The 24288-nt window shown below is 40.6% G+C and overlaps 1 protein-coding gene across 1 annotated transcript in view; it reads right to left on the bottom strand.

Moving 5' to 3' along the window:
- The window catches only part of LOC104911857 (thrombospondin type-1 domain-containing protein 7B-like), an 89484-nt gene extending 72790 nt beyond the window's left edge, over positions 1–16694 (bottom strand). Inside the window, exon 1 of the mRNA XM_031554324.1 lies at positions 16670–16694. Within this exon, the coding sequence (XP_031410184.1) occupies positions 16670–16694 (25 nt within the window). The remainder of the gene's footprint in view (positions 1–16669) is intronic.
- Between the last annotated feature and the right edge of the window lie 7594 nt (positions 16695–24288).

Here is a 24288-nt window from a genome sequence, read left to right as displayed (position 1 = left end):
TTCTATCTTTCTACCTTTAAGAAACAGCTGAGAGCCAGCAGATGACAGTAAGATTAGTAAGACCAGAATCAAACTGCTGCAGTGAGCTCTGGCATTTCCACTGTTGCTCTACAGGTAAATAATTAAAATGCCAGTGTAATTAATGGCAATCTATACAATGGTAGGTCTGCCAACAAAGCATGGTATCACTGTCAGATGAAAAAGCAATGCTGAGCCACACAAAGAAATAACACTGCTGTGTCACAGCAAAGCTAGCTTTAAAGATCTTCCAGCAGCTTGAAATCATGTATCTATGGTTTCAGTGCTGGCTAACTTGCTGTTGCCTTGACTAAATCAGGCTGCCAGACTGTGTTTTGGAAACTAGTGACTACTCTACCTGACACAGAAAGAGGTCAGTGAAATTACCATTATATGAAATATTTAACAGTGCTGTTATAACACTGCCAACAGTCCTAGTTCCTTATTGTAAAAGGAGCGCTAATAATGACAGAGTGGTTAAAGAAAAAAGCAAAAAAACAATTTGAGGTCTGAAAAAGTTGCTTTACAAAAACGAACTGAAGAGAAGTACACTTTTGGTTCAGGTGAGAGGTGATGAATAGGAAACATGATCATTTTAGGAAATGTACAGAGAAGATTTACCTCAGAAAAGATCTTTTAAAGTTAGCAGATATACAGCCCCAAGGCTGTGGTTAGAAAAATTCATATTCAAGTTACAAAAAAGAGGACCTTCTTAAGCTTGAATTAATTACTTGGATCAACTTATCCAAGGAAAAATTCTCCTGCAACTGAAGTGTGATGCCCTTCTACAACTCAATAGGTAGGCAGGGATCTACTGCAAGGCCAGGAGCTGATGCTGTGCAGGAGGTCAGAACAGATCAGAGCATCATCATGGTCTAACTCTGACCTTAGTATTTCTGAATGAGGAGTTCCACAGAAATCTTGGAAATCACACATCAATCACTGTTAACCACCATTTGTTAACTACGTACTATCATATAAACCGAACATTAAAGGTGAAGGGCAGTAGTACGTCTGTGTGAATTTTACAACATGCTTTTTGTGAGGTTGTCAAAAAAACTGTTCTAAATATGGAACAGAAGCACGTAGGGGTTCAGACAGTCCATGTATCCCATAAACATTGAGCTCACAAAGAAGACAATATTTTCTTTACTGCATTAGCTCTAGCTACTAAACTGCAACCAAGGAGGTGCTGGAATTGAGCAAAGAGAATAAACTTTTCAGTTAGGTCATGATGCTGCCATTAAAATGCAGGATGGAGAAGGAAAACAGAAAAAAGTTGTTGAAGTTAAGCAAACACTCTTTTGGCTGCATGTGCTCATCAATGACTTCTGTCATTACTTACCTGTAACTCCAGAGTGGGTAACAGCATCCTTACAAACGCAAGTGGGGCTCTCCCATGTGAGTAGAGGCTTCCAGGTCCTTGCACTGCCTTGGGTGGAGACAACCACTCCTGGATTTATTGCTGGCCCCTCAACACTCCCAGGGCATCCCTGTCCCCATCATTTTTGAAGTCTTTGCCACTTAGGCGATGGGGTCAGGCTCCACCAGTTTTATTCACCAGGCTCTCAAAGCACCACGTGGCCAGGCATAAGCACTCCACTGCTGCTTTTGGCTGATCCACGCTCAAACCAACCCTCCTGGGGCACGTCACATTGGAAAACAGTTTGCAGCATTTCACTGCCTTTTCATTAAGACTGATGAATAACTTAGAGATGAATGCGAAGTGGCGAGGAAAGTAACTGCTTGCTCGAAGTTGCATTTCAGAATACTCACGTGTGGCATTAAATTCCTCTTGGCATCAGGAGGTTTACAAATGCCATTTTTAATGGCCAAATGTTGACAGGGCTAGGCTGCTTAGGACAGACATGTAACACACTGTATCAAATGGGTACAGATCCGTGAAAAATCCATCCCATTTAGCATAAATAATAAAAAATAATTATTTCGCATGGAATAATCAAGCTACCTTCTACTACCTTCTATCATATCAACAGGAAAAAGTGCCAAACAAATTCCCTCTAGAGCACCACAGAGATGAAGAAAAGCAATCAAGTAACTGATGTTTGTGCTTATGTATATCTAGACATGGAAATGCTTTTCTTAATATAATCAAAAGATGGCAAACGTAAGCCTGAGGTGATGTGTCCTTCTTTTTAAATAGTGAGAATAGTGCTTCCCAAGGACAACAGCCAACCTTCAAAGTCAGGCAGGCACTGGACATCAGTGAAGCTGATCCAGCCCAGATTCATGTGAGCTGTGCCCCAGCTGGGGACTGCAGCAGTGTGTTTTTGGAGGGATGCTGCCCTTTGTCTCCTTGAGAAAAGTGTCTGAGGGGATTTCTCTCCATCTCTGCTGTATTTCAGAAAACAATACTGGAGTTGACTCTGACCCCTTCTATCTAAGGGTTTCATTTCACAAAACATACACAAGTATAAAGCCATTATCAGCAGAATCAGCCTTGGGACATTCGCTATAAACAACCATACACCATTATCCCAACCCATGACATTCACAGCTCCCGCTCCCACTGGCTTCCCTGTACACTTAATAAGACAGCAACCTGGAACTCTTGCCACATCCAGGCCAATGGGAGCACAAGGAGACCAGGACATGGACACGTACAAGCTGCTGGCAGGTCACACAGCCAACCTGAGAGACAGGAGCCTTGATTCTTCTCCATACATACTGGAAAAGATGCCTTCACAGAATCACAGCCTTCAAGTTCTTTGGACTTTTGACAGCAGCAAGGCATGTCATCGTGTAAGGACTGGGGCAGAGAAAGTTTCAATACTGACATAATTTTAATGGCTGTACTTTTAAGATGTTCTGAGGATGGGGTTAGATGCCACAGCATCTTTCCTCAGGGAAGAATTATGGGAGGCTTAAAGAAAATGAGGTTAGGTACTGAGGTACCCTGGTGGTCTCCAGCAGAGTTGTATGTAATGGGAACGCTAAAATATGGAAAACAAACCAGAAGTCAGTAAGATAAGCTTATCTCTGCTGTAAGCAGCAGTACATACAGTCAGACTTCTTTATAGCATATCTACTTATAACTGACATTTTTAACAATTCTCATGATAAGAATGCATGTTTTGTTGGGAATTAGCCACCTCGGACTGAATGCTTAGTTTATCTTTCTTGTTTTTCCCAAAGCAATTTGACTGAAAGCATTCAGACCATTTTCTATCACGTTGACTCTTTTGGATTGCTTTCTTTGCAAAACTCCATTTGCATTTGCACTGGTTGCAGCAATCTCCAATGCAACCTGACTGCACCTCTACAGATGGCACTGCACTGCAAACATATCCAGTGCTACTTCAGGCAGGATGCCATGTTGCAAAGCACAGGCAGTGTCAGGAGGAAGCAAGCACACCTTCAGGCAGACCTAATCAACTTGAGAAACTCCTGAAGGAAGAATTAGTCGGCACCCATTTCAATTGTTCCTTCAGCCTGAAAAGGGCACTGCTGTACAAGTTGATTAGCTATGAAGATTTTTCCTTATAGCCAGCTGGCACCTTCATTCTTTCAATTCCACCCCATTACTCCCAGCTACACCCATGGGCCCCATGCTCTGGACCCTGCTCAGCCACAGCTACACTCTGCTCCTTGGACATTGCTCATTGCTCTCATCTCCCTACAGCTCCTCAAAGCTGACACAGAAACTGGCAACGTGAAATATCGACACTTCCCCACAAACGGGAGCAGTGTATCTCAATATTGCATAAATGTTTCTTATTCTTCTCTGAGATAGACCTAAGAAGATTAGACCTGGCAGCTTCTCTCAGGTTCCCACAGATTATCATCCACAACATAACTGCCACCTTGTACATGTCCCTTATCTCCTTCCAGCACTTTCCATTTTGGCATGTTTCTGATGATATGATAGAGCCTGAAAAATAGTCCAAGTTGCCCTATTTATTTTGCTCAAAGTGTGCTCATATTTTTCACTCATCCCATCACCTATCCCTTCCTCAATGCACCATTTGGCAGAAAAACACGGATGCATTTATTGTAACTGGTGCTGATGTACAGGGGCTGAACCACTTGGCCTCAGACAGACCCTCCGTCTGATTATGGTGGGGATTTCAGAAAACTGGAGGCAGAATTTCGTAGAAGTCAGGAGAAAGCCATGGACAAGCCTCTCTTGCCTGAACAAGCTCTCCTTTGGCTGCAGGAGAGCTAAATGTAGAGATATACTTATTAACGTGCACATTAAGGACAGCATGAAGCTAAAATGCAAATGCCTCAAAGCAGCTCAGAAGCCTTCATTGTACTTCCAGATGTACTAAGCAGTGGGAATCTAAGTGCCAATGGGACTTCACCCTACAGACATCTTTACATGTCAGAAGGCTGCGTGCCTGAGCGATGTGGTCTCGTGGGCATGGGTGATGGGCTGATGGTTGGACTTACATGATCTTAGTGGTCTTTTTCAACTTTTATGTCTGTGATTCTATGATTCTACATCTCAAACTCCCTCAACCTTTCTGATTCTCCAAATTCTTGGCTGCATCAGGAAGCTGTTTGCTCATGTTCAATCTTTATTCAAATCATATAGCCTTGTAGGTTTAGGGCATGGAAGCTCTTGTGGGAGCATGAGCCGAGCGGTCTGCCATCGATTCGCATCCACAGGCAGGGACTGGGAGAGCTCAATTGCCAATTCAGCCCAGGAACCCTAGGGATCGAGGTCTTCTTGAATAATTTATTGGGTTCAACCAGTGATCTCTGGCCGTTGGATTCTCTTTGTGCTTAGTGACCTCTCATAACATATATATATATATATTTTTTTCTTTTTTATCCTTTACCTCACTTTTTCAGTGAAACTTAATTTTCCCTCTTCTATTGGTTTTGTTCCAAGAGTCATGTGCTGAATCTTAGATGACTGTCCTTTCCTAGAGGAATATATAGCTGTCCATTTTCCCAATAGCAGTACAGCTAATAAATGCACAGCTTAGAATCACAAACACCAGAGATAAAACATTCTTGAACAAAGTCAATACAACTTTCCTACTAGTTCAATACAGTATTACTTTCAGTATAATAAAGTCTTATTTTCAAACAGTTATTTATAGGGATATCATCAGGTTACCTGGGATATTATTTCATCTTACAGAGCTCTTTTCTCCTTAATGTTCAACCTAAAACACTTCTGGAATCAGAGCTAAAAAAACAATTCATTAATCTGATGTTTTAAGTGTCCAATTTCCAGAAGGTACAAGAAGTACAGAGGTTGAAGGAATCATTCTAACCTACACCTCAGTGTTCCTTCATATGGCATTTTAAGAGATCCTCTGAGGACAACAGTTTTTAGCAGCAAGTTTCACTAAATGGAGTTTGAATTTGTGTGGCCACTCATGACTACTTGAACTCCAGCTTGAACAAGAAATGACGGTCTCCAAGCTAACAGTTTGCTCCCAGACATCGCGCTGCAGCTGGCTTACAAAAACCCTTGCTTTTCCTGAGCTGCACCTATGCAGACAGCTGCAGCTACTGCAGCACTCAGGGGAGCAGAAGGATGGTGGTCTGTAAGCCTCCTCCCAACAACTGCAAGAATCAGCCTAGAACAAATACTGCTATGCATGGTGAACACGTACCCAAAGAGCTGCCTTTCTTAAGTGTTTTAAGCTCCTGTCTGCTCATGGAGGTAATGTTATGTACAGCAAAGGTGTTCCCTATGTATGAGTAATTTGGGTTCAAAACACCAGCCTCACAAATGATTGAAAGCATCAGATGATTGTGATGCAAATAGCCATGTGCATTATCAGTGTGGTCCCAGCGCTGTAACTTCAAAGGCAGGAGAAAAGGATTCCAAAAGACTGACCTATGGAGGAGCCAGTGATTAACAACTCAACTAAACATCACCCACTTGTGACTGCTAACTCACCATCCTGGATGGACTTCTCTGTGTGCAGCCTCCAGGAGACACATACCACAAGCTCTGCTAATTGGCCAGGACCGAGAACTCCTGCCAAGAATGTGCTCTGTGAGCATTTCCAATCTATCAGAATGTCAGCTAGAAGTTTAGCCCTCAGAGAATTTAAAAAAAAAAAAAAAGAAAAGAATGTATGAGTTCTGTGCTGTAAAAGATAAAGGAAATAGTGATGATGGTTCTGGGAGAGACACACAAGAGAACCACCGATGACTGCAGCAGATCCAGTGCAATTACAGTTGGGTCAGCCACCAGGCAGCCACCTGCCTGAGATTTACCTTTGCACTAACGGAATACACTGATTTCCCAGGCAGCACGCTGACATATTTTAACACAGGAGAAAATGGTCAAACTATATTTGGATGCCTCCAGGAGGATTCTTCTCAGAATCCAGTTTATTTTCTACAGACTGCCTATGAAGAAAGAATTCAGACATAATTACTCAGTACATGCCTAAATTTTTGTATGTTGCCAATAACTGAAAGCTGCATTTGGATGCAAGGAAATAAATTCTGTCATGTGTATTTCTGCCAAAAATACAAGAAGCCCCAGGATACAAAAATAAGAGAAAACAGCTGCTCTCGTTACAGGTAAGACATTTGGCCAGTAAAGATTGCATTGTACTTCTTCAAAAACCCAAACTGCTGTCTAAAAGGCTCAGAAAAAATGGTTTTGGCCACAAATACTGTCAAACCCTCTAAGGACACATCTTTACAGAGGAGATCACTGCACTGCAACTCAGTATTGAAGATAAATGTAAAAAAAAAAAAAGGTTCCTGCATTAATGCAAAAAACTGCATTACAGAGATCGAGCCAACTCTTCAAGAGAAGGAGCATGCAGACAGTTCTTTCCAAAATCAGCTTAACGCTAAGTTGCAGTTTCATTTTCCTAAAAGTAATAAAGCAAGAAGGAAAAAGAAAGCCATCAGAATTGTGATTAAAAAGAACAGGAAAGAACATTTACCAGGTGTTCAGGCTCTCCACCTAGCCTTTATCTTTCTTCTTGTCTGACACTTTCATTCATTCTTAAGATACATTAATAAGATCATGGATCATAACAATAAAACAGGAGGTATTAAAACACTGTAATTTAGATTCTAGGTAAGGCTTGCTATCGACATCCCACCACCTTCTGTTGGCTATGCCAGGCTGTCAGTCACACAGTGATGAGAATATCTCCACAGTGTCTTTTCTTCCCTCCACATAACCTCCAGCTTACACTGCCCTTCAGGCTAAGCCATTCAACATGCCTGGCTCCTAGCAGTGCAGCAGCAATTCTGCACAAGAATTCACTTCCTTTCAAGATGGTGCAGCTTTTCTTCCAACCCTGTCATGCTCAGCACTTCAGTCTCATACATTATGAGTCTTGTATGTTACTGCCAACGAGTTCAATGCAGTTGCTTCTATCAGCACTGGAAAATGCACACAGCAGATTGCACGGAGAGCAAACTACTCAGCTATCTCCATTTCTCAGTCTTACCTAAGACACTAGGAAAAGTCAGGAGCTCGGGACAGGAGTTCCTACACATATAGGAAGCCAGCCCTATGTCAGTGGTAAATCAAGTGCTTAGCTTTTGCTTAATTCTTGTTTAACTTGTGGCATCCCAGGGTTCATCCTGAAAGCGAGAAACACCAAGCCAGGAAGATAATGAGGGCCATCAATCATCCATATTTAGCATTATTTCTAGTAAATGGAGAAGGAAGGGGAGAAGAAAGAGGGACTGACAGCTGAAGGTCCCATATGGGGAAAGGGTCCTTACTACTCGTGGTGTACCAACACATGGACAAGGTCAGTGAAACCATCGGGGAAAAAACTGACATCAAGAAAGGACAATAATCATTAAGAAACACTTCTGTACGTAGAAAATTCAATGTGCTGCTGCAGCCAAGCAGGGGCAGAGCTGGTGGGGCTGGATGGAGCGCTGAGATTCCTGCAAGAGGTGGCTGTATGTAAAAATTCTCTCCAACAAATTGCCAAGCGGCGAGTTCAGCAACTCAAAATGCAGAGATGCTTTGCTGTGCCTTACAGCGGTTCTGCAGAGGAGCAGAGGGACTCTGCTTTTCAAGGAGAGGTTTGAGTTCAAGCTCTTTTGACTCTTACACAGCTTACAAAATCACAGTGGAATTTTTTTTTCCTGATACGGAAAACAGAAAGCAACAGAATTACAGGCTGGGTGAGATGTACACTAACTGATGTGTGGAAGACAGCACTTCCAAGGCAGGAGGAGGGAAAATCAGAAACACATTTCTTGTTTCTGCCGAGTATCAGCCAAATTCACAGAGCTGGAGCTGCTCCCATTTTTATTGCTTTCCTGTAATTCTATTAGAAAATCACTCCTCACTCCCAGAAGTGTGAGATATTGCAGAACTGGATCTAGAACATTTTAATGATGAGAGAATAACCATTACAGACCTTCGAGCTACTTTGTATGCTGGGCAGGTACAGTTTGGATTACAGACTTCTGCATATGAACTTGGTTTTTGATTTGGATGCTTTAAGTTGTGATTTGCAGGACATATCCTACTGTACCTTCTCCTGCACTTTATATTGCAGCTATTGAACTACTCCTCTATCTCCATCTCTAGTCTTTCAGCTTTGATTTATTTATGGAAAACTTCTTTTTTAATTAAAGTTCCTAAAACTTGCTGCCAAGGACTTTCAAATTTAAGGATTTGATTTAAGCTACCAGAAAAGAGGCATTCAAGATCGTGTTAGGATCCTGGTTTCTTCCTTTCAACACTAAAGGGCAATTATATCTCTGTAATAGTTTTGCTGAGTATTAAAGGCAGCGATTATTATGGGGGCATTTTAACTATCTGAACATTAAAAACTTAAATGCACTAATCATAATTCCACTGCCATATTAAAACATCACATGAGTGGAGCAGAAGCAGCATTAAAGCTAAAGCAATAGTCATTAATCAGTATTTAAAATAAGACTGTTGCCAAATTATCTCTTAGGTTTAATTTTCTTGAGCTGTATCATCCCATAGAGAGAAGTCAGGAGTATAACCTGACATATTACTGTTCTTCAGAAGATTATTCCTCCACTGGCAATTGCTCACCTGCATGAGCTGGCCCCCGCAACAGCGCTAGAGCTGCTCCTCCAGCTTACAGAGGAGATCTGCAGAGGCACAAATGTCAAATTAAATACCCATCTGCCTTCAGAGCCAGTCCAAGGCTGCTCAGTAATGTAGGCAAAACTGAATGTGTTATTTTGGTCCAGCTCTACAGGCTGCAAAATTGAATTTGGTGGCAGCAGCAGAGAGACCCTAGAGAGGGCACAAAGCCCAACAGCAGCCAGAAGAGGCTCAGGAGGTAATGATGAAAGGAGGGGAACCACTGTATTTTAGAGGGCACAGATTTGGGACAGCTGTAGGAAGGGTGCACCCGTTCTTACATGAACCTTGCCCAGCTCAAGGAACGCCACAATTTCCCACCCACATCTGAAAGATGGTAACTTCTTTCTTCTTGCCTCCTGCAAACATTTCTTGAAGAGGAATTTCTGTCTGTTAAGACAGGAGGAATGCATCTCTGCCTGCCAGAGCACACTCCAGCATGGGAACTGCACCAGCAGCCACCAGGTGCCACCCAAAATTACAGTTCTAGATTGGCTGGCGAGGCAGAAGGATGTGCACGACCCACCTCCAGATGCAGTGCTCCTGCCAGAAAGTTACTGGGGATCCCTGTGTGGTGTCAAAAGCTTGATATACAAACAAGGAACAAATAGCTGGACTCTAATTCAAAGATGTCACAAGTTATTTTATATATATTGCACCAAAGAAAGACTACACGGGAGCTAGCTGACTCTTTGCTATGCCTTTCATAAGTTTGCTCCCTACACTTATCCTCCTTTTTATGGGGCACTGGAGAGCCATCTCTCAGCTCTCCTGCTTTTCTTTCTTCCTATCTTGTCTGTGGCTAATTTTATCTCCCCCATGGCTTCAACTTCCATTTTAAACTAGCACTTACGCTGTCATATCTGAAGTGTTGCTCTCCAGCCAACACATTATTTTAGCCCTCTTGCTCTCACTTCAGTCGTCCCCACTTCGCTCTGTCAATGACACCAGCACAGAGCACTCATGACTGAACTTCTCTCATTCTTCTCTTTATGTTGCCCTCCCTGGAATACTTAACTGGAATTAATATGAAATATCATCCCCTATTCCAGCTTTTAGTAGTTTCTCAAGTCCCACTTTTACTGTGAGGCTCACCTCTCCTCCTAAAGCCAGCCAGATATGGCATCTATGTTGTATCGTTCTCTTCAATTTTGCTGCTGCTCTTCATACTTGCTATTTCAAAAATAACATTGCTAAAATACTGTAACTATCACATTATGCCTACTATTGTTAACCTGTATGACCAAACTTCCAGCACTACTATGCTTTTCTTTACTTTTTGATCCTTTCCTATTGTTCTGTGATTTTATTCATTTTTACATTTGGTTGAATCTAAGAGGAAACCACTTTTGGAGAGCAGATCTGTTTTATGTGTATACACAGCAACTACCTCAGTGAAGGCATTACCATAAAACAGATGAGAAATAGTGCTAAGAGCTAGTTCCCTTCTTTAATCCATTTATCCTACTGTGCCTTCCAGTAGTCAAAATAAAGATATGTCTGTGGGACCCAGCAAAGAACCAAATTTACATAGCACGATAAGACATGAAACAGTTACAACCACAACTGCTTAAGGATAATTTAGCCTATTATCTCCTTCTGTGTTATGTTGATGTGTTTGGGCTATATGTAGCAGCTGATGCACAGGAAAAAAAAAAAAAAAGCATTTTATGTGACAAACAGAGGAACACTGCACTAATTTGGAAGAGTCATGAAGAATAAAAAGAACTGCAAATTAAAAAGGAGAAGAGAATGCAGTTGTTCAGGGGATCTGGATACTTATGATATTCGTACTGGGACCAAAACTATTCTTTTTAAAAAGCTGTGATCATCATATATCATACAAATGGCCTCTTTTCAGCCCAAACCAGCCTAGAAGAAATGAACCCAATGTGGCAGTCTTTACTTAGACTTCACGCTCATTAGTCTTCTAGATAAACTAATCTGACCCGATTGGATTTTCTCTTCTGTTAGGAAGCACATCTAGAGCTTAGAAAGACCTTCATAAAGTGTGGTTTCTCCTGCTTCAAACTTGTTATCCATTATGGAGCATGCACTTCATGAACGTCACTGCTATTTAGCAATGAAGCCTTGCCCGAGTACAACTAAAGCTTAGTCTAACAGTGTACTTACTGAACACCAAGAGACTAGGATGTAAAATGAGCATCTGAGGTAGGAGACCAGGAGATAAATATGCAGTCAGGACCATCATTTCAGCTAACTTGCCAGTCGAGTGCACTTGAAACACACAGACAAAGACAGAATAGAGACTCTTCCATGACGTTGGCCATTTTGTACTACTCTGTGGCCACACATTCCCAAACAAGTCTCTAAAGCCTGACTTTCCAATGTTCAGCACCTTGAGGACTAAATGGGAAGAAAAATAACCATAGTATTTTACAACAGATCCTTTTTCCTAGATTTGCCCTATTTATAAATGAAGACCTTTTAGCAAACTATTTTGTGTGGGTCTCTATCTTAATTGTCTGAATTCACAGATGGCATGCCTGAAGGTGAACATTTCCAGGGGGCAAACAGAATAAACCAATGACTAAAAGTTATTCTCAAACTTTTCTATGCTAATAAAAATCATCACATATTTCTTCTTGTTTGCTATAAACTATATCCAGTAATAGCACCCAGACCATTAACTTGTAAAGTTCCTTTTCCCACAGCACACTAGTGCCTCATTTTATCTATGACCTCCTGGCTGGTATCATGCATTCTTATTTATTTTTCATGTGAACTAACATTCACAGAGCTTATTTAATTACAAGGTGAAAAACCTCTCTCATCAAACACCAATTGCCAACATCTCAACATTTCCACACGATGATATATGCAGCTGAATTCTTAAACTTATGTATAATTTAAGGCTGAAGAGTGGAAAGGTTGAATATTGAGTATAAGCAAACTCGCGGTAGAAGGAATACATGATGATAGAGAGAGGTGTTAACATTTACTGGTGGAAGTTTTGGATGATGCCATGAGCTCTGCAGGTCATCCAAATGAACATCACTAAATGACCTGAAACCTAAAACTCCTCTCTCAATCTCTTCCCAGACAGAGGAGAAGAAGGGGAAGGCAGTGTTTGAGAAGTCCTAGACAGGTGTGTTGGGATTCTCGTTGTTACCAAAGAGAAACAGCTGCACACTTTATTCTTGATGATTCCACCTCAACAAGTCTTATAGGAAAGGACAGATTCTTCCAAAAGGACAAAAATGCAAGATGACACACGGCTTGAAAAATCTCTTGTCTAAGGACCCTGTCAGCAACAATGATTCTGTTGTGATGATGCTGGTGGGGAACACGACACAGACCTGTATCTTATACTGTGTAATTACAGATATACTTACTAACAAGATTACTCATTTACTGGAGAACAAAAGCTGCTAATAACATTAAATCCAAACATTCCTAAAAGCAGTTACGGACAAGTTAATTCAGTGTTAACTAAAACTGGAAGATGGTGGATTTCAGTTTCATTTTTGATATAAAAAAAAAAAGAGGAATAAAATTACTGGTTCTAGAAAGAAAATTGAAGTTCATATGCTGATTCTAAAGCAAAGTCATCACAGCAGATTGTAGACCCCTTAGAAAAGGCATTTTCCATCACACATCTTGGCTTCCAAAGGCAACTTGTACACAGAGAGAGAACCAGCTGGGGAAGTCAGCTAATAAAGAGGTTGAATGATCTGCCTGGAGAAGAAGACAGACATTTTTCAAGTCAAAGATGCCAGTACTTACAGGGACTCATATCTCAAGTAAGAAAAAGCTAGAGGGCAGCATGCCAGGCCTCACTAGTCAATCAGATGAATGGACAGAGATAGTCCAGCAGGGATAACAGTGTTCACATGGAGCTGAAGAAAGCATCAGAACTCAACCAACAGCTACCAAAAACCAACCCAGAAAATACTAACACATGCAACAAAAGCTGTGTTGAAGGCTGCATGAAGAGATGACCTGCAAAGTGAAACTACTACATAGTGAGGATGGAGTACAGATTAGACTGTATGCAACTCCAAATTACACGAATACATGCTTCAATTTTCATGATAGTCAGTGATGATAACCATGTAGAAACTATGAAACTCCCAGTCACGATGAAAGTATATCTCAAGAGCCCAAACTTGTACAAGTACTAAGCAATTTCCATGAAGATTTGTGAAAGAACTGGCATATGAGAATTCCCATGGGGCAGCTAGTTTCAATAAATCAAGTGAGACAAGAATGATATCATGTGATCAGAAGTAATAAATGTCCTACCCATACCGAAAAAAAATAATATCAGAGCAATTAAAATCCTTTATTCTACCCTTAGCAGTAGCGAGACTTTAGAGCAATTTTTAAGGAAGGAATAATAAAAGTCAGTGAAGCTGAGAGAACGTGGGGAAAAATACCACCTGGGTTTAATGCAGGTGAGGCACAGAACACTAATCTGATACCGTTCTTAGAGAAGAAAACTTCCTTTCTGAGCAAAGGAAATGAAACAGGTCTCAGCTGCCTGATTTTAGCAAAGCTTACCACAGCACTTAAATTGAAGAAGATGGGGATTAGTACAAAAAATTTAACTTGGCATGACAGTGCTAGAGGTAGGAGAGTAGCAATGATATTAAATGGGAAATGTCGGGCTGCAGGGAAGTTATTAGCATCACTGCCGAAGGACTAGTCTTAAAGCCAATCTTAATATTTCACCAAGTACGCCAGCACACAAACAGCTACAGTCCTGCTGACACTTTACTGATGAAGCTAAGTGCCATCTTTAGACAGAGAGATCTGGGACAGTGTGAAGGAAGAGCCGCGTGATGCATGGATTGGGCAGCAGTGAGAGGCTGTGATTCACTACAAAGCCCGTGTGTTTGGGGACTAATAACAACAACAAAATCTGCTCCACCCTTGGAGATCAGCCTGAGGAAAATGCATCCAACACTGGATGAAACAGTTTGTGACATGGCCATAAAATAAAAAAGAAAATGCAGGGCAGGAAGGCATTCTCTTAGAATTTCCCTACAACACAGGATGCAATTACCAGTGATTCAGAAACCCTGCTAAGATCCTCAGTTGTCTACTGCGTGCAGATCTGTGCACTTACTTTCTCACATGCAGGCAGAACCAACTGCAGAAGAGAAATATCGAGTTGTGAGGATGAAGCTCCCACTTTCAGAAGAGGCTGGAAGGGTTTGGTGTCTGGAGACTCTGAGCTGCAAGGGATGGATCTGATGATGAGAGAAGAGAGCTGTTTTCTCCCCAAAACACCTGCAGGGCAGTAAAATACCAGAGAGCAGAGCTTTTGCTACTAATGGAAACTTCAGCAGAGACAAGACAGAAAAAACACCCATCCATTCAGCCTGAGAATGACAAGGTTGTTAAATAAGAGAGGATGGATCAGAGTTTTCACTGGAGTAATGCAGACAATCTGCTTAATGCCAAGGCAGACTACAATAAAGTTTTCAGCTGCCAATTCAGCCTGCAACTTCTGTGACTATGGCAGAAAAAGGAGCTCTGTGTCCCATGAAAACGGGATGCTTTTCCTAGGTGCATTTCCTGGGTGAAGCTGGAAAACCGCAGTGCAACAGTGCTGCACCTCCCCTCTCCCAGGGGTGATCAGACATTAATTTTCTTGCAAACGTTCAATTAGAGGAGTGAACCAAACAGACAATTATCTTGATGAAACCTTGAATTAAATGCAAATTAAATTCCAGACCACTGAAAATTTGACCTTTGGCTAGAAGGAGGTAATGAACTGGGTTTTGTCTTTAGCACTTAACAACTGGGTTTAGGTAGTTCTGTGATATCAAAGAAAAGATAAACTGACTTAAGCAATGACTAATGTAAAATGATTAAAATAATCCTTTTTTTTTTTTTTTCTCTTTTTTTGCAGCTTGTTCCAAAATGTAATTCTAAAAAGGATACCTGTTCTTTGTAACTGCCTCTAAGCCAAAAAATGCTTCCTCCTTTCCCAGCAGTGCAGCACTGAGTGCCAGGAGCCAGCACAGCTGCAGCTCAGGCCCCCAGCAAGGCTGCCTGCCTTCCATACTGTTGTTAGGAGTACTAATCAATTTAATTTAGTGGAAATAGGAGGGAAAAGTTATTATTTAATGGAAGAATTCCCCTCCATTCTTCTTACAAACTGTTTAAAATAATTAAAATCATCAATTATAAAATTAGATTTTTCTTCATTTCATTAGTTTTTTTCTCTAATTACTTTTTGTAATTTCATTAACCTTATACACATGAAATGTAACAATAAAAGACAGCAAGTTTTGCCTAGTAACACTGAAAGTGGAGGCCTTTTCTAAGCATTTAACTTACACACTCCAACCTACATACCTCAATTAAAACAAACTAAAAGTTTCTACCACTGAACTTAATGAAGGGATACCCCTGTACCTAACTTCAGTTTAATCAAACAGCTGAAATGTAAAGCACAGACCTCTGACAACACTTGTACGTGACAGTGAATAGAGTTACATTATCTCTGGGTTCACTCAGTTGCTGTGGCTGTCCTGGGAAGCAGGGAAGCACCCCGTCCTTAGGTGCCTGCAATACAATCAGGCAGCATTTTACACGTGCCTGACTTTGACACGCTCCAAACTTTTGTATTCTTCTTCTCACAACAGCCACAATCTTATTAAAGTAACGAATGTTCCCTATTTCACCATTTCAAATATGTTGCAATAGTGCTGCAAATGCTGCTGGACCAATTTCAGGGAAGCATGTGGAGACTGATTGCTCCCTTTCATTGTTAACTCCATTGATAAACATCCACTTGAGCCAAAAAACTACCCTTCCGTTTTTTAGAGTCAAACTTCATCTGTTATGCAGTCTGCAACTAGATCATGATCCAGCAAAATGCCTGCGAGGGCAGGACGTGAAACAAGTGGCCATTCTACGGGGAGGCCACTCAATGGGTGTTATGCATGGCTTGGATCAAAGGGTCCACCTCCACCAAACACACAGACAACACGGAAGTCCTGAGTTCATGAACACTGCTTTCTAAAAAAGCAGGGCCAGCCATGAGTGCCTTCAAAGTTAATTGGAATTTGCCTTTACTTAATTAAACGATGAGAATTTGGCCAGCGGCAATAGGGCTAACATTTGGTTGGAGCAATACAGCTATCACTGGTGGTATGCTACATTACTGCTACGGGGTGGGGAAAAGAAAGGAAATTAAGCTTAAAAAGTGTTTCTCCTCCTCTGGCTGGGCTTAATTTCCATAGTTAGCATGAAAATCCAACCTGCACTTAGAGTTTTCTGCGTGATACGCTGTGATGCTGAAAATGCTGCTGTTTGCACACAGCTCCAGAGAGGATGTTTACTCTACAAAAATTAAGACACACAGAACACTGATGAAAATCTGTGAGTCATTTATCAAACACTGACCTGAAATGAATATTAGAAAAGCCTCTTTTATATGCAAATGTTTAATCTGATCAAGGTTAATCATCACTTTTCTTCCTCGGGACTGATGAGCTGTGGATGTAGTACACGTTGCAAGATACAGTCTCCCAACTCTCACTCTTAAAAACTACTTGTTTTGTCAGTGGTTGCTTTGGGAACAGGAGGGATAGAAAATTAATCTTTTCTTATTATTTTACTCACCTGTGAGACTATCCATGAAGCCCATTTCGTCTGCCCACCTGCTGCTCGCTCAAGTAATGTCTGCTTTACACAGACCAAGTACCTCCATTCTCTCAACAAGACAAACTCAAAGTATAATTGATTTCTCCAATGGATTTTCTAATGAATATCTATTGCTACTCTAGTTGCTAAAGTACTCGCTGATGTTTGTGTTCCAACAAATATAAATCTGCTCATTTACCATCCCAGCTTTACAACCAGCTATTAGTTGGGGGAAAGCCACGTGAAAGAAAAAAACAAATGTCCACACATTTGCAAATGTTACTCTCCAAACACGAAAACTGATCTGAGCATTGGCTCTCATCTCTTTTTGCCACTTGAAGTAAATCACTGCACTATGCAGCAGGCGTGCATGAGATGTGAGCCTTCCTACAAAGCAATGTCACTACACCCTGTACAGCAAAATCTAACTAAATGACACACTGAACTGAAAGACCATTTAAAGTGCTGTTTTGCTGAGACTGGAGCATTATCAAAAATACATATGATGTTAACCAAAATAGGCCTAGACATAGATTTACACTAAAATCTGCACTTACAATTTAGATTGAAAGTTAGGATTTAAGTTCTCACAAAGGAGGGTATATATAAGATGGGTAAAAACTTGGCTTGTGTGTTTTGATTCAGGTCCAGATCTGTGGTTACAAAGAAGAAATTCCTTAAAAACCACATTAATAGCAGCGAAGATACTACAACTGTGATGCCAGGAGAATGATTTACACACACAAATCTATATTCCAGATGGCCACTTGTGAGTACACTGAATTTAAATTAAAGGAACAGCTTGGATTTATTTCGAGACATTTTGGAAATGTGAACACTCACAAAGGCCAGCTTGTCAGACCTGCCGGTCACTAAGTGCTCCCACCAAATCAAACCCACCTTTCTGAGGTGCCTCAGGGAAGTCAGCTGAACTCCCACACTGTGTGAAAACCTGGACCTGGGAGCCCATGGCTCCTCACAATCAGGACTTGGCTGAAGTAAGAGGTGCACAGAATTCCTACTGGAAATCAGGGAAGCCGAAGGTGTTTCACACTTTGTAGGCTTGAGCCCCAGCACATCACTGCACGTGGCTGAAAAGCCATTTCCCATGTATCACATACTGCACTGCCTAGAGCATTAACAAATGCATATTTATTATTTTCACCAGTAATAGGACACTCTAAAAGAAGAATCTGACTAGACTTCCATTACTTTTCAAAGCTTTACTTAGAAGAGACTGCTAAACCTCACTATTTTTCAACATTACTCTTTTCACTCTGACTTTTCAGAACATTAATGAAAACGTACTTATACTGGTAGCTGACTAGAAAGTTCACGAACCACTTAATATCACTTACTTAGAGAAGGAAAAATTCTCATCTTTATTTAGCAGTCATAATGTAAAACTAACTTCTTAGAGAGTCAAGGACACCGAGACTGAACAGATGTCAGAACAAATTCTTGATGTAAATTGACCAGCAGAGCTGACAGCTAGCATTCAGTCTAGTATTTTTAATTGCCAAAGTTCATACTAATTAATAATAATTCTATTCTCAAAGAAGGAGATTCAGAATTTAAAGTCAGGTTAAGAGAAGTTCATTAAAGACACAGCACACATACAGCAGAGGTGTGTTACTGGAGGAACCCCAGTGGTGTTCAACACAGCACTGGCAGCTGGAACCAGGGGAAGCTTTCCCCATCCATCCAAAGTCATCACAAGAAACATAAACCACAGCAAAACGGAACCAACCAACAGAGGGCAGCTGACTCCCAGCTATAGGAAACTCCTATTTCTGCAAAACACCCTTGCCATCAATGAAATCCAAACTGACAACAAATTTTATGAAAAGTTGATGTGGAAACTGAAATACCAAGTTTGAATACCAACATTCCCTCAAAATCCCAGAGCTCTCAGGATGAAACTGGCACATGCTTTCAACGTACAAAGATAACATTTGAGAATGAGAGAGCAAAATACAGCAAAATTCCAGTTGGGTGACTCCTCTGAAACATGCAACTCAAAATCTCTTAAGTTTTTTTTTCAGATTTTGCAGAACTCCTCAAACTAACAATTTCTGCTCTACAAAAATCACATGATTTTTCATACTATATCAGCTCTTTAATGCTGACTCTTATGGAAAAAAAAAAATTCATGTCAGCTATGACCTTAATTAAGTGAAAAACAATACCATAACCTGCCAACTAAAAAAAATAAATCACCCAATGATCGCACTAATATAGAACACTTAATTAAGACTCCATTAGAACATACACAACCATTTTAAGAATACTTTTTAAATTATTAAAGTGTAGCTAAAATCTGTTTACTGTGAAACCACATTGCGTCTCAACCCTTTTAAAACTAATCCATGACTCTAACAAACACATAGACTACACTTGCTATTAAACTATAATCACTGCTACATCAGCTTTCTTTGGTGCAGTAACACTTAATTATCTTTGGTTTTGAGTTCAAATTCCAAACCTAATCTGGAGTATCTGAGACATGTGCTGTGTGCCACATCTGTTAGTGAGCACAACGATTCACAGAATGCTCTCTCTGTAACATAATGCATCTTTCCTGGTTAAGTTAAAATATGGGAAATGGCTGACTCAAAAATAATATTAATTATATAAAGGATTAAAAGCCTTCATAACTTTTAATTAAGTAATATATCACAACAGACTACACAGGACTGCTGATTTATGCACTCCTTAAGTGAGAAGCAGTAAATAAAATTAGACAGGACAGAATATACATCTATATGAAGAAGAATCTACCTATTTGCATTTCATTAATACATAAAAATCCACTTGTCTTCAGTTTTTCTATGGGTGGCTATAGCCTGCAACACATTTATTTATAGCAGAAAGATGTCACGATCTTTACCATCATAGAACCACGGGATATCCAAGGTTGAAAGGAACCCATAAGGTCAGTGCCTGCCCATCCCTCCCTGTGAGAGCTGCAGCCACCATGATGCCCCCCCTCAGCCTCCTCTGCCCTGGGGTGAAAAACCAAGGGAGCTCAGCTGCATCTCACACATCTTACCCTCCACTCTTCCCCATCTTCACAGCCCTCCTCTGGACACTCTCTGTTAGTTTATGTCCTTCTGATACTGTCCCTCCCCATGGGATCCGCGGGTGCTGCTGGAGAGGGGGACTAGGGGCAGGAAGGTGTCCAGGTTCCTTCAACATGTGCACCCATGGCATCAGCCCAGAGGGCACTTGAACCCCAGCAGATGTAAAATTCTTCACTGGGAATGTTAATGCATGCTCCCTATCTTACACAGGCTCCACGCTGTGCTCTTCCAGAGAGCTGTATGTGCAGCTGCTTTCTTAGTGTGCTTGCTACAAGAGCCACCCCAGGAGGCAGGGCCAGCCCTGCACAGCTGTACGATGAAGACAATATCTCCTTTCTTTCCCCAAACCAACCTGTATGTGACCAGAATGAGTTTCAACTTCTGGAAAACAGCTCTTCTAAACAACAGACCTCCCTGACACGGGGGTTGCCTCTGCAATCACTCAGAAAGCTGTAATTGGGCTTTAAAATCCAAAATCACAAAGTGCTTTATATTCCAGCTAGCAGTTTGGTAATGGCGATGATCCTGATGCTGTCACCTAAAAAAAGATGTGAGATTCATGTATTCAGCTTGCAGTTCAAATGCACACATTTAGCTGGTGGAATCTCAGCACAATCCTTGCAGTCACGTGAAGAGATATCAGGAGGAATACAGAAGGTAGTTCTCACTTTTATTCTGCTGTCTTGGAGGAGGAAACCAATTAAATAACATAAAAAGAAAATAAAATCAATTCCTGAATCTATCAATCAGCTACCCTGCATAAAGCAAAGCCAACTTTATACATGATACGGATATAAATTCTGGGAAATGGCCACAAGAAACGTCTGCACTTGGAAAAAATGTTAACACTTGCTAAGTATTAATCAATGATAACTGCTGTACATGGAACAACACAGCTATATTAAATACTGATGAAGGCAAGACCAGGGTTATTTTCAGGATCATAATGCAAGAGGTGTCTGAGCATTGCTGGGCTTCTCTGGGTAGCTCTGACAGATGATAACAGTATATAGCTTCTTGTCCGTTCTCCCTGTTGGAACGGCAACTTCATTTCAAATTACTGTCTCTTATTCATAAAAGAGCCAGAATCTGTGAAGTCATACAGTTAGTACAGAGGTAGGAACATTCTGCTTTGAAAGCCAGAATGCAGTCACAGCATGCAGGTGTGTCAGACCATCTTGAAGAAATCCCTTTGCTCTTGGAATAAAATCAAACGGCTGAATTTACATGGCCTTTAAACTGAGGACAAATAGAATCCTCTCTCATTTTATATGAAAATTCAGTCCTTCTAAAAGATGGTGCTGTCCACTAGAAAACTGAAAAAGTGACCAGAATCTTAATTACCAAGCTGGAGATGCACCCACAGCAGAGCAAGCCCAGAACAAGAAAGTACAGAGGCCTGAATGAGACCCACTCAGACACTGCCTCCTGCTTAATGCACTCCTGTGTAATACCAGTATCTCGTTGTGCTCCTACTTCAAAAAGTTTTGAGATCACTAAATGTCAGGTTCCACAGAATCATAAATTATTGTAATTAATTTCATTACTTGGAATCTATTTCAAAAGAAATTTCCATGCTCATGTCTTCTATTATAGCAAACATTGTTTGCAATCAACAGAATACTATTCTGGAAACTTAATTTTGTAAACAAAGACATTATAAAAGAGAGAGGAGAAAAGGGAAACACCTTTAACTTGCCAAAAACAAGGAAAGCCATACCTCTCTCTGTAATTCACTGTTTCTGGAGACTGAGTCACATGGGGATGAAAGTCATGATGCCAAATAGCTGTGTTTTCACATCTTCGGGTGAAGACAGACCAACACCTTTTATTCTGAATATTCTTTGCTTTGTTCAAATTAAAATAAAACCTACCTGCTTATTTTAACTGTTAACACTGCATTTAACTTCCATAATGACTGTGAACCGAAAACTGAGAACAAATTCCACCATAACATTTTGTGGAAAAGAAATAGAAATGTTCTAAAATAAGAAAGGAGGGGGAAAAAAGCACCAAGATTAAATCTGCTGCCAAGGAACAACTAAGGCATCAATCCTCTGTGTTCTTCTGCTCCTAAGACAAAGACAAGCAAGAGTAAGTTCAGTCTCGGTGTTAGCTGCTGTCACACTGATTTATGACACACAGTGCACGCTGCCCCTCCAACACGACATATTGTCCACAGGAGATTCAGCACAAACCAAGCTTATTCCCTTAAAAACACTGCCCAAGCCAATTTGACTCCAGTTTCTTAGGTGAAATGCTAATACTTCGTCCACTGGGCGAACCCAACCTCCCATGGCCGATTTTACACTTAATTCTACCTCCTCTGGACAAAGCACTTTTGGTGTAACTCCCGTCTTTCACAATATTTTGCAGTATGCTGCTGTATTAAACAATCACTGTTTCCTTCAACAACAGAAACAGCAACTTTGTACTTCAATCAGAAATAATTACGGGGAAATTTTCAGTTCAAATTCAGGAGCAAATGTACCAGTTACTTTTAGAGCAAAAGTCCTGTTCTGACCTAAATTACATGAAGACATTGGTAGGGAATGTAGCAGGCAGAAAAATGTTGTTCCAGGAAGTTGCCAAATGGTTCAATTTTACAAGGATAAAGCTTCTCATGAACGGCAGTAGTGAAAATATGCTTATATGAGGCTTTCTTTGCCAGAAAACTTGTAGAAAAAATGAAAATCCAATGTGGTTAGCTATTGAAACTGGATACCAAATTATCATACGCTGGGAATTACAGTACATGCCACAGGTTATTATTCTGCAGGATAGAATGGGAACTGGCTGTATTTTCTTTAGAAAAAGGAGCAGTACCCCTTCACATGCTTGGTTTTTCAGACACTTTTCTAAGGAACCTGAGCCAGCAGCCATGCTGTACAGACCTAGCTTGGTACTTATGCACTTTCAATGAACTAAATTGCAGTTGAGTATGAAAACTTTCAGACACAGAAAGAAACGTGTAAGGTAACCATGAGGTGTTCACTATTTTTTGACATTGAATATTCTCACATGTGATTGTAGCAGGCAAAAAAAACAAACCAACCAAACAAAAAAAAACCCAACCCAGAATTTTTATGATACTGTAAAAACACATAAGAATCAGAGGACGTTTCCTAGCCTGTAATTCCATCCTTTAACGCTGAGTTGAAGGAAATCTGATCTTCTGAAGGTAAAACTGAGGTTAAGGTTAGGATTTTTGTTTCCAGAAGTTAAGTTTCTCGCAAAGCAAACGAGCACTGATAGACAGAGCCGGATGAAAATATAGGTCAGCTGTGTCCCCACATGCCACAGCAAGGGATTGTCCACCGTTGGTGTTACTGATACAGCAGCATGTGATGGAGCTCAGAAATAACCTGCTGACATTATTATGTGGCTGCCCGTCTGAGAAGAGTCATGTAGGGGCTTTCTGACAATTAGCAATCTATATCATAACAGAAGACATAGATAATACATTATTAATCATACTCTCAAAGACCAATTTCTGACATGCAAGGGGTATCCGCCCAGGAATTGATGTGAGCTAATTTGTTAACAGCAATGAAAGACACTGGGTAAACACCCAACTTCTAACATAGGAGCCTGACAGTTCTGAAAATGCTTCATGAACACACATGTATAGATAAATATAAGCAGATGCATGCATGAAAGATACATTTATGCAAAGGAACAGTACAACTATTACACCAAAGTAAAACATAATATCATTCATAGACAGACAATCAAAATCAAGCGATTATTATTATTTAATATTTCACTGTTAAGCAGGTGACATAAAGACAAAAGAAGCTGTCAATATTTCACGCCAGCAGGTAAGGACTGGAATATAAACTGAAGGAATTAAAACGGGAGAAGCGCAGTACTGCTGTATGTTGCCTCTTCAGAAACGTTAATGTATACAGAATTACTGCTCTTCCTGAGAGCAGTTACCTACCTAAGTGAAAATGGATCTGTTTCATTACGCTGTCTTGTGATAAGATATGCTACGTTGCTCTTCCTTTGGCAGGGTTCTTCTGACACAGTCTAAAGCTTGCAAGTTTAGAGCAGGGGCATTTTTGGATCACAGAAACTTAGCTTGCAAAACACGAGCCAAAAACTGCCTCGAGAAACCACTATGAATGTAAATCAAACTTTAGTCTGTACACTGCTGTGTTGCTTATTTAAAACTTTTTTTTAGGAAATTAAGTGTGAAAAGCCCTGGAAGCATCTTAACAAAAGGCTGTTCCTGAACAAGTCTTTACTAAAATTGTATGTAGGTCACTCTGAAAGTAATGCCTCCTATTTATTCCCATGGAAACTACAACAGACACAAAGAGCACAATTAGATAGAGCAAATCTCAGCTACAAAACACTATTTTTCAACACAGTCACCACCATTAGCTATGCATTTTTGCCAGTGACGAACAAGAGCCTGCATGCCAAGCTCATAACAATCCACTCCAGTGGAGGTTTTCACTTATTACACCCCCTTTTCAAAGATAGCCACGTCAAACTTTCCTGGTTTTT

Source organism: Meleagris gallopavo, chromosome 7, assembly GCF_000146605.3.
Source record: "Meleagris gallopavo isolate NT-WF06-2002-E0010 breed Aviagen turkey brand Nicholas breeding stock chromosome 7, Turkey_5.1, whole genome shotgun sequence".
Classification (NCBI taxonomy): domain Eukaryota; kingdom Metazoa; phylum Chordata; class Aves; order Galliformes; family Phasianidae; genus Meleagris; species Meleagris gallopavo.
This window is presented reverse-complemented; position numbering and strand designations above follow the sequence as displayed.